Source organism: Theobroma cacao, chromosome 7, assembly GCF_000208745.1.
Source record: "Theobroma cacao cultivar B97-61/B2 chromosome 7, Criollo_cocoa_genome_V2, whole genome shotgun sequence".
NCBI classification, from domain to species: domain Eukaryota; kingdom Viridiplantae; phylum Streptophyta; class Magnoliopsida; order Malvales; family Malvaceae; genus Theobroma; species Theobroma cacao.
The window spans coordinates 1,053,947-1,075,852 of record NC_030856.1 but is presented as its reverse complement, the minus strand read 5'-3'; the positions used below and the strand labels follow the sequence as shown (position 1 = coordinate 1,075,852).

At 34.1% G+C, this 21,906-nt stretch overlaps 4 protein-coding genes and 1 long non-coding RNA gene across 5 annotated transcripts; all 5 read right to left on the bottom strand.

The window, feature by feature from the left end:
- LOC18587694 lies at window positions 3,247-5,602 on the bottom strand. The gene is made up of 3 exons (XR_001928804.1): window positions 5,370-5,602; window positions 4,195-4,248; window positions 3,247-3,378 (listed from the first exon to the last, which is right to left on the bottom strand). It is a non-coding gene; the product is annotated as an uncharacterized LOC18587694 (long non-coding RNA).
- Window positions 8,470-8,907, bottom strand: LOC108662691 (tyrosine-sulfated glycopeptide receptor 1-like). Its single transcript, XM_018124151.1, has one exon. It carries the CDS (start codon window positions 8,905-8,907, stop codon window positions 8,470-8,472), a length of 438 nt encoding a protein of 145 aa, XP_017979640.1.
- Window positions 10,781-11,443, bottom strand: LOC18593338 (receptor-like protein 12). Its single transcript, XM_018124150.1, has one exon. The coding sequence runs from the start codon at window positions 11,441-11,443 to the stop codon at window positions 10,781-10,783; it is 663 nt and encodes a 220-aa protein (XP_017979639.1).
- LOC108662690 (probable leucine-rich repeat receptor-like protein kinase At1g35710) lies at window positions 12,081-13,778 on the bottom strand. The gene has a single exon (XM_018124149.1). The coding sequence runs from the start codon at window positions 13,776-13,778 to the stop codon at window positions 12,081-12,083; it is 1,698 nt and encodes a 565-aa protein (XP_017979638.1).
- Window positions 17,036-20,140, bottom strand: LOC18593337 (receptor-like protein 12). Its single transcript, XM_007020509.2, has one exon. It carries the CDS (start codon window positions 20,138-20,140, stop codon window positions 17,036-17,038), a length of 3,105 nt encoding a protein of 1,034 aa, XP_007020571.2.

Below are 21,906 nucleotides of genomic sequence, written 5' to 3'. Positions count from 1 at the left end.
CGTGCTCAGGTGGAAAGCTAATATGTCATTCAACCTGGTCCAAAAGCAATACTCATTATGCTTTTGACATGGAACATGTACCAATTGCATAATCTCTATGTTTTGTGTTATTCTTTCCTTTTCTCTTTTTGTGTTTTTCAACAAAAGCAATTATGTCAGCCTCAATCACCAAGAAATAACAAATTTGGTTCATTAAGAAGTATTACTTCTTTGATGTCTTTTAACTTAAGCTTCATCTGCTCCCTTGTTGATATGATATCTAAAAAATAAACAATATTAACAATTTCAAATAAATTAATGAGAAGCACCTCAATGGCACTCATTATTGGTTTAGCCTTGTATTGTTTGTTACTTAGCTGTAAAATAGTTTTCTCATATCATCCTCTAAATTCTCTGCGATATAGTGTATGATTTTCTCCTGACTTAATGAAGGAAATTTAAGGGAAAAATGTAATTTGAAGATTTCTTTTCATATTAAACTGATCAAGTGATGTTATGCCAAAAAAGAGAATATCTTAAAAGGTATGGGAATTAAGCCCTACAATAATAATCAACTTGAAATTTATATTCAAGATTTTGGTTACCAAAACGCGTATAAATTTTGAATTTGTTCATTTATTCTTTATATTTGTAAGTTTCCTTTTAACTTAAAGGGGAAAAGAAAGAAATAAAGAGATTAATAATCCAAAAGTGCATCGATGATAGAATTTCCTTCAACAGAGCCATTTTGCATCATGTTTATACCATTGCAGAACCCCAATTTCACATCAATGCATTCAAGACAACACTTCAAAGCAGAATTGCTAATTTAGTTGGACAAGGTTGGACCAGAATAAAGTACGTATTTCAGCAACTTCTCAGTACAATCTTCATCCCTAAATCTTAAATTTCATAATTTAGTAATAATTGATTATTGATTTAGTAACAAAATGAAACAAGATTCTCTGCGTGATGAATTAGGTTTGTGCTATCATTTGTGAATAATATGTAGTAAGAGTCGAAATCTTCATATCAAGACTTTTCTTCTGATTCATCAATTAAACTAACCTTAAACTAATCTTAAAGAAAAAGGTGAGGCGGTAATTTCCGTAAGAAAAAAATATGGACATATGATCCAATCATTTCATTGTATACTTTGTCTTATTAATGCTAATATAGTCTACACCAGGCTGAAATTTAATCTTTTACCGTGTTGGAATTGTCCCCACAACGTGCACTCACTGAAACATTGCAGAATTCTTCCCAACAAGAGCAATTTACAGTATTGACTGGGCTATACTAGAAAACATGAGGGAAGCAAGAAGACTGAATGCTGGAACTAGCTTCTTTGCACCGTCAATTAAGCAAATCAGAACCCCGATCACTGGATTCATCACAAATCAGTTTACCAAGTCTCTGTACCTTTTTCTCATTCAAAGTTTTGTTACCATTACAATTTTCTTTGTCCTAATTCCACTTCTAGATCTATAGAAAGGTGTCTCAGATTAATGCATTGATCCCAAATTGTCACGTTAAATCAAGAAGTATATATATATATATATATATATATATATATATATATATATATCAAAATGTTAATTTGGGCTCTTTCTTTCGCTTAATTCTTGTTTTTTCCTCTCTTTTATTTTAATTTTTTTAATCAAAACGCGCATTAATTTTGATTTTGTTCATTCATTCTATATATTCATAAGTTTCCTTTTAACTCAAAGGGAAGAAGGAAGAAAAAAAATAATAAAAAGATCAATAATTTAAAAGTATAGCAATGATAGAATTTCCTTCAACAGAGCCAATTTTGCATTATTGTTTATACCATGTACTTCTAGTTTCAATTCTTTCCCTGCATCTTCCAATTGCATTTACATAGAAATAGAGTAAGAAATAGACAATCACTTCCAAGGTTTGTCTTCATGTTCACACCGACTTTCATTTGTTTATTATATGTTGTCAAAAAGCAAATAGTAAGGATGAAAGGAATAAATTCAGCCTACTATTTTAGACCATGTTTTGATGAAACTGATTTCAGATGGATGCAAAAGCCCTTTTCAAGTCTTCTGCTTTTTACACTAGTAAAAACGAAAGTGCAATTTGCAACATCAACGAAGCTACCTAAAAGCAAATGGGGTCTAGTGATGACCTATAAATTTAAAGGCAATCATCATGCATATTAAATAGTAAGTTCAACTCCATTTTGTTAAATTTCTAATAAAATATAATGAGAGTGGATAAGACTCTATAATCCAACATGCAGATTAAAGAAGAATAGAACCATCGTGTATCACTCTTTGTTTCATTTTTCTTTTCTTAATCAAAACACGTATTAATTTTGACTTAGTTCATTCATTCTTTATGTTTGTAAGTTTGCTTTTAACTCTGAAAGGAAACGAAAGAAGAAAAATAATAATAAAGAAATCAAATCTTGGGTCATTGGGTTTTATTTTCTAAGTATCATTTGTTAGAAATTCGTTTCATGCGTTTTTTCTCTATAGTTTCCAATTGCAAGTGGGGATCTCGAATTAGAAAGTAGGATAACCGAGGGTTCATGACAGTGAAGTAATCAATAAAGATCGAACCAATTATCAAACTGATGAAATAACTATCGTTTCTTAAAATTTATCTCAAGAGAGTGTATTCTTTGATGCAATTGTTGAAGCCTTTAATACAATTATGTCCTTTTCTCAAGAAAAGGTCAAAAATAAAGAAGATCTGTCAATGTTAATTTTACGAGTCACAGCAAAAAAAACAACAACAACTAATCTGAAAGCAAAAGGTGGTGGTACCCAATAAGTGGAAAATATGGACATTTGATGAAATCATTCCATTATTTATTTTGCCTCATTAATGCTAATATCAACTAGGCTAGTAGAAAAAAGGAGATGAGAAAGAAGACCTTAACGCTGGAACTAGCTTCTTTGCACCGTCAATGAAGCTACCTTAAAGCAAATAGGGTGTAGGGAAATGAGATCCACCCATTGCAGAACCCCAACTTCACGTCAATGCATCCAAGACAAATTCGTTGACCAAGTCTGTCACGCCCCAGACCCGAGACATGACAGACGCCGCATACCTGTAAGGTATAATCCCACAGACATGCAAGGCTCTAAAATATATATCTTAAACCATTACTAAAAGAGACTAATATACCTGAAGAATTTAGTGATTTATAAACTATATCTATTGACAGAATTTCCAAATATCATAATTTGACAATATTCAAAATTAAATCTCCAAAACCATAAAGCTACTGTGTCAAGATAAAAGTCTGAATACTAATTAAGATAGTACGATGTTCATAATATTTAAATAAATCCTAAATAATTTAAGTGCTACTAAATTAAACATCACTCCCCAAAGTTCCAGCGTGGTTGACCAAATCACAACCTGAAAAAAATTTGAAGGAAAGGGTGAGTCCAACTACTCAGCAAGTAACTAACATCCCTTCAGCCGGATTAAGCATGCTTAAAACATTCAGGGCAAAATATCATTTACAAATGCCAAGATAAAATATTGGGTAATCTTATTTGGAATCACATACTTCAAAATTTGCGCATTCAAATAACAGAACAAATATATTCACAATATTTAACTTTTAATGGTCTCCTGTAACATGCTACGACCACACTTAACCCCTGTGGCATAGGTCAGAAATAGAACCACAATTAACCCCAGTGGCATGGGTCAGAAGAAGCAACCATTGGCTGCACTGAACAGATATCACAAATACTACTATTCTGTAACCGGTAGTGCGGTTGGGAGATCGATCTCTAATCACAGAATACATGTCGACATGGCCAACATTTAACCCCCATTGGCAGGGTCAGAGCATAGCCATACTAGGAGACAAAACAGAAATATATATTTTTAGATTACCCAAAGTTCATAAAACAGTATATCAAATTTCTCAAGCGTATCTCATACACCACAAAAGCATATTTGTTTCAGACTAAATATTTGTATTTATATTTGCGAAATCATATATGCATACATTATATAAAGTCATATATATTTCGAAATCAGATATCAGGCTTTACATAAGCAACATTCTAAATCCAACATATAAACTCATATACATATACATTTTGCATGCTTAACTCGATTTTAATAAATCATAGGACAAAATATTATATCTCATGTACAAATTCAGATTGAAGCTAATTTTTAAGGTGTGAAAACATCGAAGGGATATCAGTCACTTACTTGATCTCGTAAATTTTACTTTCAAGTAGCAAATCCGAAAATCCTCTTAGTAGCCTAGTATTTCGAGAAACACAAAAATCAGAACTAAATTTGCAAACAGATCCTACAATGCGACTTTTCGTTGACCATCCTAAGCACTTAGGGTGTGTAGCGACTCCTATTACAATTTATGAACTTTTTTTTTTTTTTGTTAATAAGGTAATATATTATTATTATTTATATTTTTGAATTAAACAAAATTTCCAATAAGGTTGAGAATTAAACTTAAATCATAAAATCAGTAAGGACTTTAAATTTCAGATAGAGAAATAATACTAATTTCACTTGTAAAAAATCATATTTGTAATTAATTTCATAAATTTTGATATTTTAATAAAATCTACTAATTTAAGAAATAAATTTATAAAATATAAAGATACATACTTCTTGACATAAAAATACAGTAGAAATCACATATCCAATATTTATGAAATTTACAATAGAATTTATCACATAATAATTAAAATCAAATTTTTTAAAACAAATTTAAAAAAAAGAAATTTTCTGTTTTCTGGAATTTTCAGAATCTGGATGGCCATTTGGCTTACTTCAAGCTCTCATATCTTTTAACCTGAATTATATCCAGTGATGAAATCAACACCAATTTAAAGTATGCATATCATACTACAAGACCAAAATTTGTTTCGATTAAAAAGACCACAAGATTCCTAAGTTTCGAAAGCCAAAATTCAAGAATTCATCACAGAAATACCCAGATTTCTGGGTTTCCAGTATCAATGAGCCTACTTTGAGGCTTTAATTCTCTTAACACAGGAAGCCTCTAACCAAGACATTGACGCCAAATTAAACATCTAATTTCATACTTCAAAAGCCCTCAAAGAAACGGCCAAAAACGTCACCGGAATATGGAGTTCCGGTGACCCAAAGTCGGGCTGTCAAAACTATTGAAAACCAGGTTCTTAATTAACTTTAAAAATTTGTAACTTCCAAACCACAAAATCGAACAAGATGCTACAAAAACCATGGGAAAGATCTTTTCAAGACCTTTCCATTGGTACCCATCATGCTACAGGAAAGTCATCAGAAAAGTGCCGAATTTAAATAAAAAATAAGAAAATATATCTAATTTAGGGTTTTTTGTACCCAAATTATGAAAATATAATTCCCAAACATACCTTAATCAGCAATCTCTTTCCCTCTCCTCTGTCTTTCTTCTTCCCTGATATTAAGCTTTTCTGACTGTCTGTTGTTTGAATATGATGAATGAACTAACGTAAGTTGTTGTCTGTTCTTTTAAAACTTATAAACTACCTAACTCCACTAACTTAAATGGGATAAATAAACTGACCCTTAATCCCACTAACTTAAACGTGATAATAAAACTGACTTAATTAAACTTCTTCTTTTACTTAAAGACCCATTCTTCTATTTTTTTAATTATTAAGACACTCAAGGTCATAATTGTAAATAAATAAAATACTAAAATAATATCTACTTATTATCTTTATAAAATACTATAGCTTAATAATTTTAATTTAATTTTTTTTTATAATAAATACTCTGTGAGGGGTATTACAAAGTCTCTCTAACTTTTTCCTGTTCAAAGTCGTCTGCCGCTTCAAAGTTTCTGAGTAAACAACACTTTAAAGACATTGCGTTCCTTATTCAAACTGTCCCGTGGTCTCTTGTCTCCTATACAAAGTTTTCTACTGCTCACAATCAAAACCATTAAGCGTTTTTTATTCCCCAACAAAACAGAATTGCTAATTTAGTTGGACAAGGTTGGACCAGAATAAAGTACGTATATTCAGCTACTTCTCAGTACAATCTTCGTCCCTGAATCTTAAATTCCATGATTTAGTAATAATTGATTACTGATTTAGTAACAAATGAAATGAGAGTCTATGTGTGATGAATCAGGTTGATGCTATCATTTGTAAATAATATGTAGTAAGAGTCAAAATCTTCATATCAAGACTTTTTTTCTGATTCATTAATTAAATTGTCTAGCTCATTAAGGTCAGTGATTTATCTTTTCATAGAGAGTTTCTATTAGAGAAAATATGAGATGATCAAAGAGACCAAGACCACACGCCAAAGGAAAAATTAAACCAATCTTAAAGAAAAAGGTGAGATGGTTATTTTCACAAAAGGAAAATATGGACCTATAATCCAATCATTCCATTATATATTTTGTCTTATTAATGTTAATATGGTCTACACCAGGCTGAAATTTAATCTTTTAACGTGTTGGAATTGTCCCCACAACGTGCACTCACTGACACATTGCAGAATTCTCCCCAACAAGTGCAATTTACAGAATTGACTGGGCTATAGTAGAAAACATGAGAGAAGTAAGAAGACTGAATGCTGGAACTGGCTCCTTTGCACCGTTAATTAAGCTACCTCAAAGCAAATAGGGTGTAGGGACATGGGATCCACCCATTGCAGAACCCCAACCTCACGTCACTGTATTCATCACATATAGTTTACCAAGTCTCTGTAACTTTTTCTCATTCAAAGTTTTGCTACCATTACAATTTTCTCTGTGTTGATTCCACTTCTAGATTTATAAAAAGGTGTCACAGATTAATGCATTGATCCCAAATTGTCACGTTAAACCAAGAAGTATAAAAAATATATATATCTATCAAAAGATGTTAGTTTGGGCCTTTTCTTCTGCGTAATTCTTGTTTTTTGTTCTCTTTTATTTTATTTTTTTAATCAAAACACGTATTAATTTTGAATTTGTTCATTCATTTTTAATAGTCGTAAATTTCCTTTTAATTCAACAGGGAAAAGAAACAAGAAAAATAAAAATAAAGAGATCAATAATTTAAAAGTGAAGCAATGACAGAATTTCCTTCAACAAGGTCAATTTTGCATAATGTTTATACCATGTACTTCTAGTTTCAATTTTTTCCTACATTTTTCAATTGCATTTACGTAGAAATAGAGTGAGAAATAGACAATCACTTTCCTACATTTTCCTAATGTTTACACCTACTTTCATATGTTTATTATTCATTGTCTAAGTTTTTTGAACAATTTGTAGATCAACCTTGTCAAAAAGCAAATGCTAAGGATGAACAGAATAAATTCAGCCTGCTATTTAAACCATTTTTTGATGCTACTGATTTCAGATCGATGCAAAAGCCTTTTTAAGTCTTCTAATTTTGTCATGCAGTTGTCTCAAAGTGCTAATGACAATTTGAAAGAAAACAATTTTGAAACAAAGCAAGAAATTTGCTGGAGATAACAGGAGAATTAGTTTTGGATGACAACTTTGATGGGTTCTTCAAATTTCGATTCAAATTTCTATCAATAAGAAAAATTCAATAAACTACAAAATTAAATGGAGAGAAAAAAGATTGAAACTTGTTTAAACAAAATATGGAAATGGAGAAAGAGAAAAAGAGGGGAGTTTCTTGTTTTATTGGGATCAAGAGAATTCCCATATACCCATCTCTACCCTGAACTGAGAAAAGAAATTACTTGAATTTGGCATTAGAAAAACTCCAATCCGACTGAATACTAGCAGAAGGATGAATTATGAATTGAATTTGAAAAGAACAAGACTTTTATTATGAACATCTGAGATTACAGGAAAGTTTTGGCTCCACTGGTAATGGCCAGTCGAAGTTGTAAATGTGAAGCAATGGCAACTAGATTTGGTAACTATGCATGATGTTCTTCTCAACATGGTCCGAGGTTAAGCCAAGTTGGCAACTGGATTGTTCAAGCAACTGGAGTTTACTAAGCAAAGCTCAGCTCCTCAATATATACATAAACAAAATCTTTGACTAAGCAAAGTAAAGCTAAAATTGCATGTGACGATGGAATTGCCAGCCCAGATGACTTTAGCAATTAACAGTGATTTCTTCTTTTGCTTGCTTAACTTGATTAAGAAGGTTTACCAAGTGTCAGGTATTAAAACATTGACTATTGGATGCTGTTAAGTTCTTCTGCTTGCTTGCTGTACTATGTGAAAGGGCAAAATTTGAGAGAAGTTGAAAGCTTCCATTGCTCCAATTTAGCAAGGACCATTTTCAATGCTATCCTCCCTGATTGCTGCCTTCCAACATTAACAAAAAAAAATTGATGTAAGTGCTGTGAATTCAACTAAATTTTCATGTCAACATCTGTAAAAGGGATAGAAAATTCAAATTTAAATTCCATATAACATCAATAATAGGCTTAAAGTTTCATTAGCATGAAAGAAAATTTATTCTAGGAAGAAAAAAAGCATAGTTTGCAACAACCATCCTTACTAATTTACAAATTTCTTCCTCCTCTGAGATATCTCTTAAGTTCGTAGCTGGCTTCTTCAACCATCCTCACAAGCCATTTGGGTCTTCCAAGGGTGAACATGATATTTGTTGCAGATATTCCCAACACTAGTCCACTTCCATAACCCATAAATGTCGCTTTCCACACAGATCCAAACTCAAAGTCTGCTTCCTCATGAAAAACGGATGCCTCAGTGTCGTCACATCTCTTTGACAATGGAAACCCACACGATCCCAAGTTACCAACATAGGAATCATTACCAAAAGTATTGAATTGTTTTCCCAGAGGTATAAGTCCAATGAGCTGATTTTGTGAAAGGTTTAACACTGCAAGAGAACCCAAACTAGTCAACTGTGTAGGAATCTTCCCAACTAGCTCGTTTGAAGAGAGCTCCAACCATTCAAGACTAATCAAATTCCCCATACATGTAGGGATATAACCACTAAGGTTGTTATGAGAAAGGTTAAGCCCTTTGAGTGATTTAAGCTCTCCAATAACCTTTGGTTTCTAACCTTGAAACTTATTATTTGAAAGGTGAATGCTCGTCACCTTGATGAAAATTTTCTCCAATTCAACCTCTTGTCCTTTTATTGCAATTTCAACAGAATAACTATAAAGTGACTGACATTAAAAGCCTGCACTCCTATGTATCAGATTGCACTTTTATCTATTGTGAGATTTGTCAAAGCCTTAAAATTCTTTATATATTTAACAGGAAGTGGGCCGGTAAAATAATTATTTGAGAGGTCAAAAATTTGAATCTTAGAGAAAGAACGATTGGATCTAATGCCATGAATGGAACCATGGAATTGATTCGACTGCAATACAAGAACTTGTAGCTGTGGAAGACTTCCCAACCAATGAGGACATATATCATTGATCTTGTTGTTACCAGGATTTAGCACGTCCAAACAAGTCTTCTAAGGAATGGCAAGTGGGCAACCTATCTGTACAGCATGCAATTAGGCGCGTGTTTGCTGGGATTCAAAAGCCATTACGTGGTGTTGTGCATGCTTGACATGAAACTACGTGTTTGGTGCGATAATATGTATTAATGGCTTTGTGATGCCGCAGCCTGCTATAACCTTTGGTACATTTTCATACTATTTATGGACAAATAAGTTTGCGTTGGGGAGGATCTCAATTCATTTTGAAAAGGAAGGTGAAGAAATAATTAGCATGATGGTGAGGGCAAAAAGAAAATCTAAATGCAGAAAATATGACTTGAATTTGGCATTAGAACAACTCTAGTCCAACTGAATAAACTAGTAGAAGGATGAATCATGAATAGAATTTGAAAAGAACGAGAGTTTTATCATGAACAACTGAAGTTATAGGAAAGTTTTGGCTCCATTGGTAATGGCCAGTCAAAGTTGTAAGTGTTAAGCAATGGCGACTAGATTTGGTAACTATGCGTAGTGTTGTTCTCAAAATGGTCCGAGGTTAAGCCAAGTTGGCAGCTGGATAGTTTAAAGCACCTAGAGTTTACTAAGCAAAGCTCAGTTCCTCAAAATATAAGCAAAATCTTTGATTAAGCAAAGTAAAGCAAAAATTGCTTGTGATGAAGGAATTGCCAGCCTAGATGACTTTAGCAAGTGATGCTGATTTCTTCCTTTGGTTTGCTTAACTTGATTAAGAAGGTAACCAAGTGTCAGGTATCAAAACATTGACTTTTAGATGCTGTTAAGTTCTCCTGCTTGCCGACTGTACTACGTGAAAGGGCAAAAGTTGAGGGCAATTAAAAGCTTCCATTTGCTCCAGTTTTAATCATAAGACCATTTTCTATGCTATCCTTTCTGATTGCTGCCTTCAAACATTAACAGAAAAACACGATTTAACTGCAGTGAATTCAACTAAAATTCAATCTCAAAATTTGTAAAAAAGATAGAAAATTCAACTTTAAATTCCATAAACATCAATAACAGGCTTACAATTTTATTAGCATGAAGGAAACATTATTCTAGGAATAAAAACTACAGAGTTTACAACAACCATCCTTACTAAACCAAAAATTGAATTCATTACCAACCAGGACTAAGCACTGGTGAATAATAGAGAAGAGAACAAGCATTTGGATGGCAATGAGCAACAGCCAAGCAACATACTAGATCAAAAACAGGGCATCCCTTATAACAAACAATCTGAAAACATGATAAAACCCCTAGAAGAGAAGACAGGGCGCAAGACAAAACAAAACACTACCAAGAAAAGAAAACCAAACTGAGCATAAAACGAACAACAAAATGGCACACAAGCCATTCCATCCACCAGTAACAAATGAGGGCTCCTTACTGATTTACAAATTCCTTTGTCCTCTGAGATATCTCTTCAATTTGTAGCCTGCTTCTTCAACCATCCTCACAAGCCATTTGGGTCTTCCAAGTGTGAACATGATATATGCTGCAGATATTCCCAACACTAGTCCACTTCCATAACCCATCAATGTTGCTTTCCACTCAAATCCAGATTCAGGATCTACTTCCTCATGGAAAACGGATGCCTCAGTGTTGTCACAGCTCTTTGGCAATGGAAACCCACACAATCCCGAGTTACCAGCATAGGAATCATTGCCGAAGGTATTGAATTGGTTTCCCTGAGGTATAAGTCCAACGAGTTGATTTTGTGAAAGATTTAACACTTCAAGAAAATTCAAACTAATCAACTCTGAAGGAATCTTCCCAACTAGCTTGTTTGAAGAGAGATCCAGCGACTCAATTGCTGCCAAATTCCCCATTGATGTTGGGATACAACCACTAAGGTTATTATGAGAAAGGTTTAGCTCTTTGAGTGAGTTAAGCTCTCCAATAACCTTTGGAATCTCACCTTGAAACTCATTACTTGAGAGGTCAATGCTCGTCAACCCGATGAATATTTTCTCCAATTCAATCTCTACTCCTTTTATTGCAATTTCAATAGAATAGCTATAGAAGTCAACCAAAGAATGACCATACAGTCCCATGTACGACAGTACACTTTCATCTTTTGTGAGATTTATCATAACCTTGAAATTTTTTATATGTTTAACGGGAAGTGGACCAGTAAAATAATTATTTGACAGATTAAAAATTTGAATTTTGGAGAAAGAACGACTGGACCGGGGGCCTTCAATGGAACCATGCAATTGATTTGAATGCATCACAAGAGCTCGTAATTGTGCAAGACTTTCCAACCAATGAGGAAATGTATCATTGATCTTGTTGTTACCAAGATTTAGAATTTCCAAACCTCTACAATTAAAGATGGCTTGTGGTAGAGGCCCTTCTAATTGATTGCCATTTAAGTTGAGATATTTCAATTGACATCCCTTTGTAAAAGCTGGAGGAATGAGTCCACGAAAGTTGTTCATTTGTAGATTCAACACTGAAAGGCTTTGGCTTAAATTTCCAAAACATTGTGGAATAATTCCATTCAAGTTATTGTGAGACAAGTCAAGAAATTCAAGGGAATTTGCATTGCATAGTCGAGAAGGGATCTCTCCACTCAAACTATTATTTGAGATAAAAAAGACAAATGTTGTTGAAGGTGGAATCGGAAGATCTCCATGAATGAAATTTGAGCTAAGGTCAAGAATTGCAATTCCCTTCCATGGAATTTGCTCAAAATCTGTAAAAGAGTTGTGAGATAAATTCAAGTGCAGCATAGTCCTTCCCCACATCCCACATCCACTTAGGAATCTTGCCATAAATTTTATTGTTGGAAAGGTCTAAATATTGCAAACTTTTTGAACCTTTTAAAAATCGGGACAATTCATTGACATTGCAAGAAGACAAGAGCAAATACCTAAGATTTGGAAATACATAATCAACACTAGTACCATTAGAGTTTAACGATAGATTGTTATATGAAAGATCAAGGTATTGGAGATTTTGGAGTTTTGAGAACATGTTAATATGTACAATACCACTTAGATGTGAAAAGTCAGCTGTAGAAAGATTCACAAGTTGGAATATTGAAGATGGAAGAGGACCTTTGAGTTTATTATTCCCTAAAGAGATCTTTTCTAGTGATTTGCATTGGAATTCCTTGATATCACCACTGAGCTTGTTATCGTTGAGATATATTTGCTTCATTGTGCAAACTGTATACAACCATGAAGGAAGTGTTCCATTGAGTAAATTAAAAGATAAATGCAGAGAGATTAGATTAGGAAGGGCATCAGGAATGGAACCCTCTAATTGGTTATGAGAAATGGATAAGAATTCTAGCTGTCTTAGGTTTGTAAGTGAGGATGGAATTTGTCCACTAAAATAATTCCCTGACAAGTCTAAATAACAGAGTTGGGTGAAGTTCCTCAATGATCTCGGAATAGATCCTGATAAGTTAGAATTACCAAGATTTAAATATTCCAAGGAAACTAGATTCCACAATGGTCTCGGAATTGATCCCATTAAGTTGGCCCCGTAGAGAACCAAATGCTTCAAGGAAACTAGATTCCCAATCGAATCCATCAATTCCATAGAAGAGGACACAAATGATAGATCTAAAATTTCAAGATTGCTGCTCCGGTTCAACTTTGGAATATAGAGAGTGAGGTTTATGTTGTCTGCTAAATAGAGTGACTTGAGGTTTGGCAGATGAAAAATGTTTTTTGGGAATTTTCCTCGCAAATCACAATAGTTGAGATTAAAAGTCCTTAAAGATGAGGATAGATTCATCAAGGCATTAGGATGAACAGAAGACATATTGATATCATTAAGAAAAAGGTGTCTCACCTCTGTTAGGTTCTGAACAAGTCCTTCCAAAGTATGTCTGTCAAGTGGTTGATAATAATTCCCAGAGAGATCAAGTGAAACCAATTTCGACAAGTGGGAGATTTGGGATGGGACTTGACCTGCTAAGTATGTATTTGAGAGGTTGAGATACACTAGACTTGCAAACCGACGAAACTTAGACGACATCTTGGAAAACTGAAAATCGTTGAAGGCTAGGTTGACCTTCTGCAAGTGTGGAAGATGGAAGAGACTGCTATTGGAAGGGATGCTGCCATATAGCTGACTGCAACTCAAGTCAAGGCCAATCACTTGACCTTTGATGCTATCACAAGCGACCCCATCCCATGAGCAGCAATCTGAACCCTCCTTCCATGAATTTGTCTTAGGATAAGATTCATCGCATTTCCAAGATGAGTCTTTAATGATGGAAAAAGAGGTCTTGAATTGGATCAATGCAGCAGCTACTTCAGGAGAACACAGTTGTGTTATTGAAGAAGAACAAGATGAAAGATACGCTTGAAAATTGAGGAGGAATAAAAGAAGGTAGAGGAGTTGAAAGGATCTGATGAGTAAGCAGCACATCTTAATTTCTTAAGAAGAGAAATGGAATATAATAATGGTATGATATGATTGATATGAGTGGTGATGAGAAGGCATAGATGAGTATTTATAAACTGCCCACTCAAACCAATGTCAAACGAATGGCAGCATTGGTGCCAAGTGGTAACAGCATAAAGTTTATAATTTACTGGTTTAGTTCATATACGGATTCATTCAGAAATATAACTTTTTATTTTATTTTTCACTCTGTATATACATATAAAGAATGTATAAATAATTTAGCATTCATATATAAACTTGTGGTTGAAGTTGAAGTTGGCATTATGAGAGTATTTGAGTGATGAATCAGGTTGATCTTTGGAATCCTACCATTTAGAATTTCAATTAGAGAGAATATACAAAATGATTCCATATATGCACAAACTTTATGATAATATGGAGTACACCTGCCTGAGTGCTGCCTCAAAGCAAAGAGGGTGTAGGGACATGGGATCCGCCCATTGATACACCACCAACTTCGCATCGGTGCATTCAAGACAAATTCGCGTACCAAATCTCTCTGACTTTTTCCTGTGCTGCTTCAAAGTTTCAAAGTACACAACAGTTGAATAATAATGTTTTTCTTATTCAAACTGTCCCATCATCTCTTGTCTCCTCTGCAAAGTTTTCTGCTGCTTAACTAAATATTAAAGCCATCAAGCGTTCCCTTCCCCTGTTGGCAATCTGTTCGATCCTGCCTTCTTTATTCCCCAACAAAGAGATTGAGGGTTGATCCCCAACAAAAAAACTCCATGGAAGAATAAAAGCAAAATTAGTTTTTTTGATAACACGGGCACAAGAAGAGCCAATCCATCTTGTGGACTACCACGAGCATTGAGGTGTTATTGTAAACTTCATCAACAATATCTTCCTTATTAATTACTAGTATAAATTATTGATAGCAGCCACGAAGAGCTTTTTGGAGGAACATGCAAGTGGTCTCTAAGGAGCTTTCTACTTTTTCTTTCCTTGATAATTGAGTTTGAGAGAGTGCTGGATTTGAATTCAACATGAAAACCTTCGTTTTCGATTTGTTTACAGATATACTTTCCTATCATCTAGTTGGTCAACTAGATTGGCATTTAGAGAATTGAAGACTCCTATATATTATTCAATTATCATTACCATATTTTTTAATATATTTGATGTCTATTGATAAGTTTTATTAATTCTATAAATTAATGTTCTTCAACGTGTTGAAATAATTGTGTGGAAAATTTTAGTTGTGCATTTTTTCCCTAAATTTTCCAATTGCAAAGTGGGGATCTCCAATTAAAAGGTATGATAATGAAGGCTCATGACAATTAAATAATTAATCCATAATATTGAGATTGGAGAAAAATGATTTATGCATACTAAAATCATGTTGTATTTATTCATGTTGGTCTACACAAATTATTGCTACGAAGGTGCCATGATAAATACTAAAATAAATATAAAACAAAAGGAAAGAGTATTAATGTCATAGGAAACTGAGGAAAGAAAAATATGCAAAAGAATTATTGTCCTTACCATTGTAGAATTCTCCACAACAAGTGCAATTTGCAGTATTGATTAGTGCTAATAGAAAAGATAAGATATTTGCAGAACCCAAACTTCACGTCAGTGCATTCGTTTACCAAGTCTCTGTATCTTTGCTGTTGAAGGTTTTGTCACCATTAAAATTTTCTATGTGGTGATTCCAGGAGTCGAATTATAGCTAGGTGTCTCACAATATTAATGTTGTCAACAATTCTGATGAACTGCCCGGGTATTGTTGCTTTATAGTTGTTGAAATTGTGTCTCTGTTATGATCCCAAATTGTCATAACCTGCTTCTCAAAGGGATCTGATAATGTATATGCATACATCTCCAAATTGTCATAATCCACTAGTGGCTGATCTATTTTCTGCTTTCAATTTGTGTATAAAGATTCAATTTCTTGAAATCTTATGGAGAAGAGGTTATTATGTTTAGGATCACAAACATAAACATGAAGCCAATCTTGCGTTAGTTAGAATTTCCTTTAACAGAGCATGTCCATACCCGGATTGTCTAATCAGATTGCCTAGTGATTTGAAACCAGAAAGTTGGGTTCTGTACTATCAAGATGATCTACACAAAAGAGGAGAACAATGCTAAGAATTCTGAATTTTCTGGTAGAAATACTGAAACAGATTTTTGCTGGCATGTTTCATCAAAAAAAGAAAAAAAAAGGACATGCATGTTAGCTTACAAATGCTTATCTGCATTGTCACATCATCCCCACAATCATGTTATGAACTTTCAAGTAAAAAAAATGAGATGTTTGGGATGGAACTATAAATTCCTCTTGTTTTACTTCTCTTCTGAACCTACTAAATATACTTCATCGCCTTGTGCAGTACGCAGCTTTCATGTTGACAGTGCTTTTTGGAATCAATGCCTTAGCCAATAACACTATGGTAGAATCTCTGTTTCACAGACATGCCACTCTTTGTTAAAGCAACTTTTGAACAACAAATCGAGCTTCAACCTTTTGTCTGATTTTCATTAAGCTGCTCGAGGTAAGAATGTTGCTAGTTTCTTCATTTCTTCAATGTGCTTTACAAGTAATCAGGATATGGAAAGCAGGGTATATTTTTTATAGCATGACTGGTTGTTTGCTGTCGATCAGAATTAAGAATGCTTGACTGCAACTTGTACTTTTTGTCACTTGCTGGAATAAGATTAGTAAAATTTACTAATATACATGTAAATCCATGATTAAGATATACAAATTTATTAATTTTTTGTACAGTCCTGTTGCCTGAGGCATTCAACTTAAATATCAACTGATTCATTTAATTGCTTCATAATTTAGGCAGCTAAAATCAACCAAGAAAAGTTCTGGTAGAGTAAAGGGGAAATATTCAATTTCAGCCGTATAACTCTTGAACAACAAATTATTTTCTATAATAGGTTAAAGAGATTGCCAAAGAGGAGATTTTCTCTTTTTCTTTTTCTTTTTTTGTTGAAGAGCAGTAACAGAGATTTTATATAGGAGGTAGGAAGAATTGAAACTAAAGTGATAGATGGAGACATAAATAGCTGAAACCATACAAACATTTCAACACTTAGAAGAGATCCTTCAATACATTATTAAATTCAATAAAAGACAGACAATTGACGCAATAATAAAGACAAAGACATACCTTCACCATGGCCAAACACACTTGACAGACTGCACTACCAGAAAAGAGACAACTGCAACACAAATCCTTGAACATCATTTGCACTGACTAGATTCTTCTTCTTCCACCACTGCGGTTGCCAATCTTTGACTTTCTTCGCCTCTTAGGATACAGGTCTTCAACCAAAGTTACAATCCATTCTGGCATACCAGTTCGAAAAACAACGTATCCCACAGCTAATCCAAACAATAGTCCACATCCATAACCTATCAACACTACTTTCCACCCAAAAGCAATGTTAGATTCTGAGCCATCATCTTTTTCCAGTAAGTTTGAAGGTGCTAGTGGTTGAGGCGACTTGTTGTTGCTGCAACTTCTTGTGAGTGGAAAACCACATAATCCATCATTCCCTTCATAAGAGCTGTTTTCAAACGTGTTGAATTGCTTGCCTCGAGGAATTGGCCCAACTAGTTCATTCATGGAGAGGTTTAAGAAGGAAAGAGATGTCAGATCCAGCAATTGCTCTGGAATCTTTCCAACCAGCTTGTTTGAAGAGAGGTCCAACCATTCAAGATTAATCAAATTCCCCATTGACGTTGGGATATAACCACTAAGGTTATTATGAGAAAGGTTAAGCCCTTTGAGTGAGTTAAGCTCTCCAATAACCTTTGGAATCTCACCTTGAAACTCATTTTTTGAGAGGTCAATGCTTGTGAACATGACAAATATTTCCTCCAATTCAATCTCTCGACCTTTAATCGCAATTCCAATGGAATAGCTATAGAAGTGACCAGAAAAATCCAGCAGCCCCAAGTATGACACTCCATCTTCATCTTTTCCGATATTTATCATAACTTTGAAATTTTTTATATATTGAATAGGTAGAGGACCAGTAAAATAATTATTTGAAAGGTCAAAAATTTGGATTTTAGAGAAAGAACGACTGGATCTAGTGCCATGAATGGAACCATGGAATTGATTCGATTGTAGTACAAGAACTTTTAGCCGTGGAAGACTTCCCAACCAATGAGGAAATGTATCATTGATCTTGTTGTTACCAAGATCTAGCACTTCCAGATCTCTACAATTAAAGATGGATTGTGTTAATGCCCCTTCTAATTGATTGCCATTTAAGTTGAGATTCTTCAATTGACAACCCTTTATGAAAGTTGGAGGAATAATTCCATGAAATCGGTTCATCTGTAGTTTCAACATTGAAAGGCTTTTGCTGAAATTCCCAAGACACTCTGGAATAGTTCCACTCAAGTTGTTGTGAGACAAGTCAAGGTATTCAAGAGAACTTGCTTCGCAGATCAGAGAAGAGATCTCTCCACTCAAACTATTATTTGAGATCAAAAAGATACTAGCACTCGAAGAACGTGGAATGGGAAGATCTCCGTGAATCAAATTGGAGCTTAAGTCAAGGGCTAGAATTCCTTCCATTGGAAATTGGTTAAGATCTGTCAAAGAGTTGCGAGATATGTTCAAGTACCACAAATAGTAACCCCCCAAATCACACATCCATTTAGGAATCTTGCCATAAATTCTATTGTTGGAAAGGTCTAAATATTTCAAACCTTCTGAACCTCTTAAAAATTGGGGAAATTCATTGACATTGCAAGAAGACAATTGTAAATATTGAAGATTGGGCAATGTATAATTAGCACCAGTGCCATTAGAGCTTAAGGATAGACTATTATATGAAAGATCAAGGGATTGGATGTTTTGGAGTTTTGAGAACATGTCAAGCTCTACAATACCACTTAGATTATTTGATGATAGATTATTTGATGATAAAACGAGAATAGTAAGGTTCACAAGTTGGGATATTGAAGATGGAAGTGGACCTGTGAGTTTATTATTCCCAAAATTTATCCCTTTTAGTGATTTGTATTGGAATTCCCTGATATCGCCACTAAGCTGGTTTTCATAGAGAAATATGTCCTTCAATGTGGGAATTGTATACAAACATGATGGAAGTGTTCCATTGAGTAAATTAGAACCTAAGTCTAGAGAGATTAGATTAGGAAAGGCAGATACCTCATCAGGAATGGAACCCTCTAGTTGATTATAAGAAATGTCTAAAATTTCAAGATGTTTTAGATTTGTAAGTGAGGATGGAATTTGACCTCTGAAATTGTTAAATGCCAAGTCTAAATAACTGAGTTGCGAGAGGTTTCCCAATGATCTTGGAATTGATCCTGAAAAGGTGGATCCTCGAAGATCTAAATACTCCAACAAAACTAGGTTCCCCAATGATCTTGGAATTGACCCTAGAACCTTGGAATGGTCAAGAAGCAAATGCTTCAAAGAAACAAGATTCCCAATTGAGTCAGGCAATCCTCTAGAGAAAGAAGTGTTTGATAAATCTAAAAGTTCGAGATTGCTGCTCTTGTTCAACTTTGGAAAATCGAGAGCAAGGTTTTGATTGCCTCTTAAATAGATTGACTTGAGGTTTGGCAGGAGAAAAATGTTTTTTGGGAATCTTAAAATGTTTTTTGAGAATTTTCCTCGCAAATAACATCTCCGGAGACTAAGTGTCATTAAAGATGAGGATAGATTCATCAAGGCATTAGGATTAATAGAAGACATATTGATATCATCAAGAAAAAGTTGTCTCACCTCTGTTAAGTTCTCAACAAGTCTTCCCAAAGTATGTTTGTCAAATGTTAGATCATAATTCTGAGAGAGATCAAGTGAAATCAATTTCGACAAGTGAGAGACTTGGGATGGGACTTGTCCTGCAAAACATGATCCAGAGAGGTTGAGATACACTAGACTTGCAAACCCGCCAAACTTAGATGACACTTTGGAAGAGTCAAAGTAGTTAAAGGCTAGGTTGAGTTTCTGTAGGTGCGAAAGATTGAAGAGACTACTATTGGAAGGGATGCTGCGATATAGCTGACTGCAACTCAAGTCAAGGTCAATCACTTCACCGTTGATGTTATCACAAGTGATCCCATCCCATGAGCAGCAATTTGAACCCTCCTTCCATGAATTTGTCTTGGGAGAAGATTTAGTGCCAGCATCATCGCAAGACCAAGATAAAACTTCACTGATGGAAAAAGAGCTCTTGAATTGGAGCAACGCAGCAGCATCTTCAGGAGAGCACAAATGTGTTGTTGAAGAAGAACAAGATGAAAGATTAGCTTGAAAATTTAAGAGGAACAAAAGAAACAAGAGGAGTTGAAAGCTTCTCAGTAAGCACCACATCTTTCTTAGCAAGAGAAATTGAAAATTAATGGTATGATATGATAGTTATGAATGGTGAGAAGGCATAGATGACTATTTATAAGCTGCCCAGTCAAACCAAAGGCAAACTAATGGCAGCATTGGTGCCAAAAGGTAAATTCAATTTGGATTCAATTTGTTAGTGACAATCCTCTAAAATTGAGAGTATTAACTTAGCTTTTTGAGTTGGAAGTCATCTTTGTAAGTTTCAATCAGAGTGCCCTCTCAACTTTAAAGTTTTTTAACAATTTGTAGACCGACCTGGTCCAAAAGCATATACTAATTATGTTTCGCCATGGTTGATAAGAATTAGGGCAAAGACTCTCTTTTGCTTTTAACCCCATATTGCTTTTGGAGATACCAAATCGTTTGAAAAACTTTATGCTGATTCAGATATCAATCATTCCATGTATCAATTTATTATTGGCATGATTTGCTTTCACATAACTAAAGGACGGTCGTGTTTCACGCTTGGCCATTCTTACGTAAAATAGTTGTACGAAAAACTCTATGTGGCCTATATATTGCATGAACCCCACTTCACACCGTTGCAGTCAAGACAAATCAGTTTACCAGGTCTCTGCACTTGAGACAAATTATGTTTGGGCCCTTGTCCTCCACCAAGGATTTAAATAAGAAAAATAATAACAATAAAAAAAGAACAAAGAGATTCCGAAGAAAAGAAGTCTTTGCTGAAACTTTTCTCTGCAGTTTCTTCAATTGGGCGCAGTGACTTGTAGCAGAGTTTCACAATTTTTGGGTAACAATCAATTAACCAAGTAAATGCCTTCGTTTTATTTCATTTATGTATATGGGATGAGATTAGGGTAAAATTTCTTAAACAAAGTGTGAAATTAATTGACGAAGATGCATGTGTAGTGCATACATCTGAAATTTTCTGGTTTAAATTAAATAATCAATTGGTTTTATTAATTAATTTATTTACTTTATAAAAGAATTCATTTTTGTATACAAAAAGTAATAGATGTTCTAGGCAAGTAAAGTCCTATGGTCTTTGGCCTGAGGTTAAAACTCCTCAAAGGAAGCTTCCTGATGTTTTTCCTGGTTTCAACCAGTCTATAAACATGAAACCAATTTTGCATTAGTTAAAATTTCCTTCAACAGAGCCCATTTTGCATTATCAATAGCATTTACATAGCAATAAAGTGAGAAATAGACTTTCATTTGTATAATGTTTTGGCTATTTCTTACCCATAATACATCCATTTCAACTTTCAAGTTTTTTAACAATTTGTAGACCAATTTGGTCCGAAAGCAAATACTAATTATGCTGTGGCAATTAAAAGAATGATGGTTGATAAGGATGTCCAATGCCTAATAGTTAGACCATTTCTCCTGATGAAAAGCAGAAGACTTTCTAAGTCTTCTAATCAAAATTTGAAAAAACAGTAACTTTGAATCAAAGCAAGAAATTTCCTTCCTTGGGTAGTACCTGAGCAAATGATTGATCCCTTTGGATCCACATTAATGGAAAGCACCTCAATGCTACTTATTCCTATTTTAGTCTTTTACTGTCTGCTACTTAGCTGTAAATTAATTTTGTCATATCATTCCCTAAAATTGTTGCATACCATAAAATCTATTTTGCTCATGATGAAACAGGGTGACTTTAAACTCCATTTTGTTCAATTCCTAACGAAATCTAATGAATGAATATAAGAATAGGATAATCTCACATGATTACAGCTCCAGATTAAAGAGGATAGAGACAAATATATATAAATAAA

Excerpts from the sequence above, each read along its gene's own strand:
- LOC108662691 (XM_018124151.1), bottom strand. The coding sequence starts at position 8,907 with ATGGGGAATTTGATTAGTCTTGAATGGTTGGAGCTCTCTTCAAACGAG.
- LOC18593338 (XM_018124150.1), bottom strand. The coding sequence starts at position 11,443 with ATGGGACTGTATGGTCATTCTTTGGTTGACTTCTATAGCTATTCTATT.
- LOC108662690 (XM_018124149.1), bottom strand. The coding sequence starts at position 13,778 with ATGTGCTGCTTACTCATCAGATCCTTTCAACTCCTCTACCTTCTTTTA.
- LOC18593337 (XM_007020509.2), bottom strand. The coding sequence starts at position 20,140 with ATGTGGTGCTTACTGAGAAGCTTTCAACTCCTCTTGTTTCTTTTGTTC.